This window comes from Cordyceps fumosorosea (genome assembly GCF_001636725.1).
Source record: "Cordyceps fumosorosea ARSEF 2679 chromosome Unknown scaffold_134, whole genome shotgun sequence".
Taxonomy (NCBI): Eukaryota; Fungi; Ascomycota; class Sordariomycetes; order Hypocreales; family Cordycipitaceae; genus Cordyceps; species Cordyceps fumosorosea.
In genome coordinates, this window is record NW_017387434.1 from 136 (window position 1) to 10,224 (window position 10,089).

Here is a 10,089-nt window from a genome sequence, read left to right on the forward strand (position 1 = left end):
TACCTCTACGGTAACGGATCTCTTGTTTTAACGGAGTAGTTGCTTAAGCGGCCACTTGTTCAACTGGCAGCGATATTTTAGCTAACAGCTTGTTTTAATGGACTAGTTGCTTGAGGAGCGGACCACTTGGTTAAGCTAACCACTTGTTTAAGCTAACCACTTGTTTTAACGGACTAGCTGCTTGAAGGCTTGGTTTTAACTGAGCCGCTGAGCACATATTTTAATAGGACATTTGTTTTAACAGGGCATTTGTTTTAATAGGACATTTGTTTTAACAGGGCATTTGTTTTAACAGGGCATTTGTTTTAACAGGGCATTTGTTTTAACAGGGCATTTGTTTTAACAGGGCATTTGTTTTAACAGGGCATTTGTTTTAACAGGGCATTTGTTTTAACAGGGCATTTGTTTTAACAGGGCATTTGTTTTAACAGGGCATTTGTTTTAACAGGGCATTTGTTTTAACAGGGCATTTGTTTTAACAGGGCATTTGTTTTAACAGGGCATTTGTTTTAACAGGGCATTTGTTTTAACAGGGCATTTGTTTTAACAGGGCATTTGTTTTAACAGGGCATTTGTTTTAACAGGGCATTTGTTTTAACAGGGCATTTGTTTTAACAGGGCATTTGTTTTAACAGGGCATTTGTTTTAACAGGGCATTTGTTTTAACAGGGCATTTGTTTTAACAGGGCATTTGTTTTAACAGGGCATTTGTTTTAACAGGGCATTTGTTTTAACAGGGCATTTGTTTTAACAGGGCATTTGTTTTAACAGGGCATTTGTTTTAACAGGGCATTTGTTTTAACAGGGCATTTGTTTTAACAGGGCATTTGTTTTAATAGGGCATTTGTTCTAACAGGGCATTTGTTCTAACAGGGCATTTATTTTAATAGGACATTTGTTTTAACAGGGCTTTTGTTTTAACAGGGCGTTCGTTTTAATAGGGTGCTTTTTTAACAGGGCACTTCTTTTAACAAGGCACTTGCTTTAACGGAACATCTACTTCGGCCTTGCATATTCTCGCTCAGATTGGTTTACAGGCTGGCTCTGTGGGTGGCCGCCTAAGTTACTACTTTCCACGCTGCCTTTCCATGATGCCTTTCCACGCTGCCTTTCCCTTCCACGCTGCCTTTCCACGCTGCCTCTCCACGCTGCCTTTCCACGCTGCCTTTCCACGCTGCCTTTCCCTTCCACGCTGCCTTTCCGTGATGCCTTTCCTCGCTGCCTTTCCATGTTGTTCCTGGCTGTTTTGCCCGCTGTTGTCCTCGCTGACATTTTACACCTGCAATTGAGACCGGCATCAATGTCGACAGACAAGCAAACCACCTTTGTAATTGCAACGTAGCTGTAATGTATTATGTTTTTGCTCATGGTAGTTAAATAAAAGCTTCGAGGCTAAGGAATTCGGACATGTGCCGTGACGCGCCAATCACTTACAGAGCTCACAATGGAGCCAGGAAACTAAAGCAGGTCAACACTTTATGCACTTACTTACCATACTTGCTTGTCACGGCGACCACTAAGCAGGAAACCAGGGAGTAGACCACTAAGTTCATGAAAATAGTATGGACCCTGGGTGCGTATAAGACAACAGGGGGTGGCCGCTAGTTACGCAGAAGACAACAGCGGGTAGACCGCTGGACCGATAGGTGCGCAGAAGACAACGGGGTTCGCTCCTCACCCTTTTTACTGCTCGATTTCTCCAAAACCGCGGAATCTTTTACGTAAGCGCATTATAAATTTAAAGAGTAATTTCTAGCTAATTCTCTATAGATAATCCCCTTTGAAAGCAGATAAAACAACATTTCGAAAGTTGGTTTTGAATGCTTTGGATGCTGCGCCTAATCGGCTAAAGAAAGTTTGCGCCGAACTTTCTAGCATTGCCGAACGCGAAGCTGCTAGCAGCACGCCATCTGATCACATCATAAGGGGCAGACTGAGGGATTGTGTTAGGGAATGTCTTTTAGGACCCGAAAGAGGTTGACTTTAAGAGCTTCGGCACTCCAAGACACATCTGCCTTGGCTCTCACTCTTTCTTTCATGTCACGCTTGGGCAGTACATTCATTCTAGTTCCGCATTAAAATAAAACTAGTGCCAAGTGATTTATTTTAGCGTCTACAATAACATGCGTAAGTCGAACTCCCAGTACGGTGCAACATTCTATGGAACAGAAGAGTTCTTTCAAAATGTATTATCTTTCCCAAGTTTGTGAAGGAACCGGCCGGTATGTCTCTGCAGTCCATGCTTAACCCCGCAACTGCGGAGCCGTCGACAACGTCGGCGCAAGATCAATTCACAGCAACAGAACAGCCCAAGACTTCTTTTGGGCTCTCCCGCAGAGAAACAGTGTTTGGTGCACAACCTTTTGGTGCACCAACAACCTTCAATGCAGCACCAACACCCTTCGGTGCAGGGGCACCAGCTTTCAGGGCACCAGCACTTTTCGGCGCGCAATCAAACCAGGCACCAATGACAGCACAGCCTAGTGCTTCCGTTAAGCTTTTTGGTAACAGAAAAGATCAAGCGTCAAAGGCAATTTGTGGCGAAAGCCTGCCCGGTGATGGTGTTGCCCCTTTTGGGGGGCTCAGTCAGAGTACCCAGCCTATCAGTAGAAGACTGGAAAGCAACGAACAAACTGGCGGGACAAAGGCCCATGACTTTATCCGAGGCGATGTGACTAGATACTTCCTGGACTTGGGAAGTGACATTGGCCAATTGGATGCTCCTACTTTACAAGACAGCAATCCCGGAGGGTGGTATTTACAGTGTGCAGCGAATGGCTACGGCTGTCAACGCTTTGGAAAGCGTAATAGCTGGCCAAGAGCTTCTACCGGCAAAATTTGGCTATTTGCAACTGGTCAACTTTCTAGATGCCCTAGAAACCCATATCCAACTCCAAAAAGACAACGGGGAAGAACGTAGAAAAAAGTCCGCAGCCGCCATTGCGTTCGACCAATACCTCGCTCTTTCAGGCCTTAAGGGCAAGATAAATGGTCAGCGCGATTTGTCCCATAAACTAGAGATAGGCCACTGTTGGAAGGAACTTGCTAGTCAATCGAGTCTCTTATTGCTCGCTTTTTCTAATGCCGCCGAGGATTTCGTGTAAGTGCTGCCTTCTACAGTACCGATACATTCGAGCTAATATATTTTGCAGTAAGAGGGACAACACAAAACCTTTCACTCCGTGTCCTCTAAAGGATTTTACCAATGAATTCTACAAGATAATTCCGAAAAACCTCTTACATACGTGCATTCATGTCTCGGGGATGGCAGAAATGGCAGTCAGGATTGGGAAAGGCTGGGATATTCTACGCGTGAAAGAATTCCGATACTAAGTTTTAAAGCTTTTATATTTAGTTGAATAATGCTAGATGCTATTTCATTAATAGTCAACATTGTTATTCTGAAAAGAATATAGAAGACTAAGCCTAAAATGTTGTGAGAGTGCTCAACCTACAGCTGCATGGTAGCTTACAATGTGAAAACCTACCCCTGACACGGGAACATGCCAAATACAAGCCAAAGAAACAAATCGATATGTATCCTCAGGCCCATTGTCTTTCCTACTTTAACCAACACTTCGCCCTACGAATATACAGTCGCAAAGCTCATCGTTTTTCATCCAACAATAGAAAGTGGATGCCATCCAGCGGCAGCTCAGAAATGACAGCAGAGCTGTTCGATGGAGCCAGGTCACACTCGAGTTGAAGACGCGAGGTGGGGTTCGAGTATGTCATCCTAATCGTTCGTGGCTTTAGCGCTTTCGTTCGGGTCGCTTCTAGAAGAATGGAAGTCATATTTATCAATATGGCTTGGTATAACGTAAGAGGGAGAGCAGTCCTACTATGGTATTTAGGTTCATACTGCGAAAAATGCACAAGAGGAGAGGAAACTAATTGGGCATTAAGGCTACGATTGTTTGTCAACACAAATACCCACAATTTAATAGGCGGGGCTTCTGCCAAACTCGAACGTTAAGTTACTCTGTGTCCGCCCGTCACATGACATGACTAAGCGTTTATCGCTGGCAACACGCAACTGGCCTGTGGGTTACAGAGGCGATACTTTCAAACACATCTTCGACACTGAGAAACGCCCGCGTTAGTTTCATTAGCGTTCTTGCCAATCGTGTTCCTAATTCATGGTTGGTTAAAAAGAACCGCTGGAAAAGCTAGTGCAACAAGCCGAGCTACGTGCGGAAGCCTATGAGAGGCAGACTGGTGCAACAACGCAAAACGGTTGCCTTAACGATGGCCGAAAAGGAAGTCGAAGACCTAAGAAGACAACTTAAGGAAGCTAGGGCGCGAGAGGAAGAAGCAAAGGCGCGAGAGGAAGAAGCAAAGGCGCGAGAGGAAGAAGCAAAGGCGCGAGAGGACAACGAGCGACGCAAAAGCCAAAGGACGACGTTAGCGGAGTACTTGTACAACTGTCACTTCGACCTGTACCAAAAACTCAGGCTCGCTGGCCCATCGGAGAGCTCTACTGGCTTGGCGACATCGGTTGACGGTAAATACTATCCCAGGTGGCTTCGCCCTTGGCATGCCTTTACCGACAGCCAGCGACAAGAACACTTCGACGATATCATCCGCATATGCGGCGAGAGGCGACTTTTTCAACAACGGAGCACAACAAGAGATAACGGAATCAACTTCGAACGGAAAACCGCCGGTTATGAGAATGCCATCGACCACTTCGAAAAAACAGCAGTCGAAGACCCTACGTGGATGATTCTGGAACCCATTTGGGCTGACAGGGAGATGCGTCAAAAGTACCAAGTCACAAATCTAACGTTTATGAATGGCGTTCGCAATTTCAAAGACCTTGACGAGGATATTGGAGCTGAAATCAAAACGGGGAGGGGAAAGCAGCAACCTGATGGAGGTGGCATCCGAACAGGCATAGACGGGAACGAGAGCGCAGCTTTCATGTATGATTATAAGGCTGCGCACAAGTTCGCCGTCGAGGATCTCGAGGCCGCTCTTAGAAAGGAAACTCTGTTCATGGATGTCTACGAGTGGGCGCAGAATGACCAGTACAAAACAGACTCAACGCTTCGAAAGAAAGAGCGAGAAGCAGCGCGCATTGCCATGGCACTGATACAAGTCTTTAATTCTATGTTATGGCGTGGGGTTCCGTATGGTTATGTCGCCGCTGGAAAATCTTTGGTGGGTCTTTACTACGACCGAGCAGAGCCACTTGTTTTGCGCTGGCACCTCTGCGTGCCAGACAAAATGGTGATTCGACCAACAGCTGAGCTTCATGTCGAACAAGTGTCTCAGACTGCGGTTGCTCAGCTTGCCAGCTTTTGTCTGTTGAGCCTCCGCTCTCAGGCGCTTACGGGCCGTCCGCTCAAGGAGGCAATGAACCAGGCCGAGGGCATTCTGAAAAAATGGAAAAGGGAAGCTTACACGGACCCGGTTACTCCGCAGGAGTCAGATGACACAGATTCATCTTCATCTATGCCCTCGCGCGGCACAGATAAATCCTTTGCTTGTGATACATCCCCGGTGGCTCGACTTTGCGGTCGAAGGCATCGTGCAAGGATTCTACAGCGCCTCTCGAGTCGCGCGATGAGGACAAAGAAGGCGGAGCAGAGGGTTATCAACACCAGCACGGAGCAGGAGCCAGCGGCAACAAGGGAGAGAAGGACTCCTGTAGGAAGAGCAAAGACAAAGACACCGAAGGCTCTGCTCCGGCGCCCACGAAACAATACTGCACACAAGCCTGCCTTCTCGGCCTCAAGCTGGGTCGTGAACTAGACAGCAGGTGCCCCTAATGTGCTTTATCACGGTGTTTGCGGCAACACACGCCACCCGATCGACGCTCAGGAGTTGACTAAACTCATGAGCGAGCAGCTGCGTCACGACCCGTACGAGAGCTGTGATGCCCTCATCGGCCGGCGCAAATATGGCTCTAGTGGAGTGCTGTTCAAGTTAGAACTAGCACGCTTCGGCTACACTTTTGTCGGCAAGGGCACCGTGTCCGCACGTCCGAGGCGCCTGGAGCACGAGTGCAGTATCTATCAGCGACTTGAAAAGCTTCAGGGCGACGTGGTGCCTGTGCACCTGGGCATGGTCTCGTTCCGTCCTGGCTACCTCTTGCCTGGCGGTGCGTACATAATCCATATGATGTTGATGTCGTGGGCTGGGGTGGAGATGGATACGACGCGGTCAAATCTGGAATGGGAGGTGCAGCGATCCATACAAACGATCTATGAGAATGGTGTGGACCATCAAGACGAACGTGAGCCCAACCTGCTATGGAACGCTGAGCGATGCCGCGTGATGGTGATCGATTTCGATCAGGCAACCGTCCTACCACAACCTAAACACAAGCGATTGTCTAAACTTTCTAAGGCGGGGAGGAAACGAAAGGGAGATGGCTTGAACTATAACAGCACGAAGCGGGGTGTGCCGGGCGTGCCGAGACGTTCTGTACAATCTGTACAGTAGGCTTGGGCACGTGGTCAATTATATACTAGTCAGATAACCATGTGGTAGTTACTGCTAGTTACTCGCGGCCGTGCTCATAGATCAACCCAAGCTTGCGTGCCTCGTGTTAATTTAAATGGGGTCCCTACGTTGACTGGTGATACATTACTACTTTGACTTGACTACCTTTGTCTTGAGACTACTTTGACTATTTTTAAAGGGGTGACTTTTAGTTCTTCTTAAAATTGTTTACCTTGATGTAATAGTATTGTTCTAATGCTATCAGTAAATCAAGCGGTTCCTATCTGAATGATCTTAGTGCGCACTGACCCTAGCGCTGGCTGTCACGACAAAAGAGGTCGTCAGGCCGAGTCTCTTTCAGGATACAACCCGTGACAGTGTTACAAATGCAGAAGCTTGGTCGGAGGGGACAGCGGCCAGGGCCAGTGACGCAGATACAGGAAAGACGTCCCGACTGGGAGAGAGGGACGCCGTCACGTGACTGCTCGGAAAGATCAGCATGATCAGTGTGCTCGGTACTGAGCACAATTGAGCAGACAGAGCATCACGGAGCAATAGAGATTAGATGGATATAAGGAAGGGGATTTCCGGTAGATAGGCAGACTAGATTTCCACTAATCAATCTAAGCAATAGCTTTACTATTGGGAGTAATCTTCTAACGTGACTTACGCTACCATACTGCCCACTTGCACTCCTGTGCATTCGACCTAACTATTGTGGATTAAGGATAAGCCACCGTTACAGACAGTTTCATTCAGAGTGGGATATTCGTCATTTCGGCTATACCTATAGCTCGAACTGCTAGACTAGAAATATTCTCCAATGCCGCGTTTGTGACAGAAAAGTTCCTTCTGTTTCTTAATTAATTGAAGTACACTGGATGGGTGTGAAAAAACTGACACATATGTCTCGGCCTTGCCCGAGTAAGCGACTGCCAGGAGCATTGAGCCACCTATAATAAGTGACCACCGCCTACTGCGCCGAACATGGAGCCGTATGGCTTTTGCCGAAGAACGGCCCTCGAGCGCCTTGCTGAGTATCTCGTACTTGACTGTCTTATTACCGTAGCCACGACGACCGTCAATATGCCCGTTGCGTTTTTCGCGGAGTATAGTCATGTCAAGCGACGCCAAAAGTTTTTGTAGTTGTACGTAGGCAAGCCGGTGCTTCCAATAGACTAGGCTCTTGTCTGATATAATTTCATCCAAAACTTGAATTGCCTGATAAGCATCTGCAAGGCATGAATCTCGAGCCATTGATGTATCAATTTTTATGTTATCCCAGAAAGTGTGAATCTGACTTTTATCAGTCTGGTACAATAACCAGGGCTCGTCACATATCGTCCGCTTCAGGAAACACATCTCTTCGTTGGTGAGAGCCTCTCCATTGCAGAGAGCCTCCCCGTTAGGCAGAGTCTCGTCGTTGGGGAGAGCTTCTTCGTCGAGGATCTCCTCGTCCCAGTCAATCTCCTCGTCGGGGGGAGTTTCTTCGTTGGGGAGAGTCTCTTCGTCGGGGAGCTCCTCGCCCCAGTCAATCTCATCGTCGCAGAGAGCCTCTTCGTTGCGGAGACTTCTGCCTGAAGCGAGGAGTGTAGTGGGTATGTCCATAGGTGGCTGATGCTGCAATGCCAGAGCTAGGCAATCCATTAGCCATGCTATGATGGTACTGTACGTATATATAGTGCGGGCTGAATCAAAGATTCTGTGAAATGTTAATATTAATTTGTTTACTTTAGCAATTAAGACTGACAATGACGGTGAGGGTCAGCGCATTGCTAGGTAATCTTAGGCCATGCTAGCGTCAGTAGCGGATGACAGTCACCACCTATGGCTGCTGTGATAGCGTGGTTTTTCGGCTGCCTCTGTCGCGATCGTTGCAGTCTGCCCAGTGCTTTCCACGCTGACTTTCCACGCTGCCTGGCACCTAGCACTTCCCTCGCTGTTTTCCTGGAGACTGGCCCCCGTGTTCATCTGGCCCTCCTTCAGACTAGGGCCCGTGTTATTCTTAACACCTAGGCGCCCTCGTTGTCTTCTGCCTACCTGAAGACTGACCCCTGTGTTCTTCTTAGCACAGTGCCTGAAGATTGGCGACTGTGCTCCTCGTGCTTACCTGCAGACTAACATCCACGCCGCCTATCCACCTTTCCATCCACGTTGCCTGCGTACGTTGCACTTCCACGCTGCCTTTCCACGCTGCATTTCCACGCTGTTCCCAGCTATTTTGCTCACTGTTACTCTCGCTGTCTTTTCATGTTTGCATTTAAGATTGGCGTCAATTTCGACAGGTCAAGCATGTTTCATTTGTACATAGATACACACTTCTAACTCTCGACCCCGGATTGCCCTACTTCTCCCCATTTTCAAGCCCAATACTAACGTTGACGACCTCATTCGTCTTCAGCCACATTGTAAATCCAGCTGGAAGTTCCCGAAATCAATCTCCTCCGGGCCGCATAAGGTATTCTTTAACACAATCTCTCAGTCCACCCATTATGATGTGATTAGATGACGAATTGCTAGCAGCCGCGCGTTCGGCAATGCTGGAAAGCTCGCCGCAAATGTTCTTCAATTTATCGGGCACATCATCTAAAGCCATTAGAAACAACTTTCGAAATGAAGGATATTTCCTATGAGGAATTAGCTATACATAACGCGTTGAGTTTTTAATGCGCCTACGCAAAGGATTCCGCAGTTTTGGAGAAAGCAAGCAGTAGAAATGGTGAGGAGCGAACAGCGTCTTTCCAACGGCTGCCGAGGAGTCTGAGACGACGCAAATGGCTGGTAGTGGTGGGAATGCCTTGCGCGTTCCGGTAGAGCTCATACGCTAGCGCAGCATTGGTGCGGTGGCTTTCTGCCTGGATGAACCCACGCTTCTTATCACGTTCTATCCTGCTCCTCAGTGATTCCAGAAAATGGAATAGCTGTAAATATCCAAATCTAGGAGGAAGGTATGGCTCTTCCCTGCCGCTAATGACTCCATCGAGGGCACGAACCGCCGCGGCAAGCCCCTGGACTGTAAGCGGGCCGCAAGGCGCTATTTGCGTAATGCTCAACAGCGCCATCCAGGCAATGAACGTCGCCTCCCATGTCTGCGCAAAAAATCGTGTCGCGTCGAGTTGCACAAAATTCCTGCTGAGTTCAAGTGTCGCATGCAGGGGTATAATTCGCCTTCGCTTCGACTTGATAATTTTGGAATTGTGCCAAGCCTTCTGGGGTGTTGTTACAGCCAATGCGTCTATCACTTGGTTAGCCGTAATCCTTCATGATATATACTCAACTTTGAAAGGATAAAAGCTGCAGAAAAACAAGCTATCACGCGCCTTGTGACGCGACTTCGTTACGAATTGTATCGGGATAATCCGGAATCTCGATGTCCTCATTCTTATGGGAGCTGCCACTATGGACGTTCTCATCCAGAGGCACGGGGACACAATCAGTGGTGATGTCGTAGCTCTGTAGACTCAGCGCCGCCATGCGTTCGACTAATTCGGCGATGGTTACACAAGCCATTAGTGTGACTAAGTTTTTTTGTTTCCTTAGTTTCAAAAAGAACACAAAACAAGGAATACACTTGGAGATTTCCCATATATACTGAGAGTTACTTGTTTACTATAAGTCGTTCGTTTGAGCGTGTTAAAA

General features: G+C 47.7%; 2 protein-coding genes across 2 annotated transcripts; one reads left to right on the top strand and one right to left on the bottom strand.

The window, feature by feature from the left end:
- Window positions 1–4,248: 4,248 nt before the first annotated feature.
- On the top strand, window positions 4,249–6,450 carry ISF_10003 (hypothetical protein; the record flags this gene model as incomplete). Its single annotated transcript, XM_018853601.1, has 2 exons — window positions 4,249–5,652; window positions 5,758–6,450. The coding sequence occupies 2 exons, from the start codon at window positions 4,249–4,251 to the stop codon at window positions 6,448–6,450; spliced, it is 2,097 nt and encodes a 698-aa protein (XP_018699209.1).
- Window positions 6,451–6,760: 310 nt separating this feature from the next.
- Window positions 6,761–9,960, bottom strand: ISF_10004 (hypothetical protein; the record flags this gene model as incomplete). The annotated part of the gene is made up of 9 exons (XM_018853602.1): window positions 6,761–6,968; window positions 7,352–8,070; window positions 8,201–8,225; window positions 8,276–8,437; window positions 8,491–8,504; window positions 8,561–8,690; window positions 8,961–9,077; window positions 9,127–9,579; window positions 9,779–9,960. The coding sequence occupies 9 exons, from the start codon at window positions 9,958–9,960 to the stop codon at window positions 6,761–6,763; spliced, it is 2,010 nt and encodes a 669-aa protein (XP_018699210.1).
- Window positions 9,961–10,089: the final 129 nt, after the last annotated feature.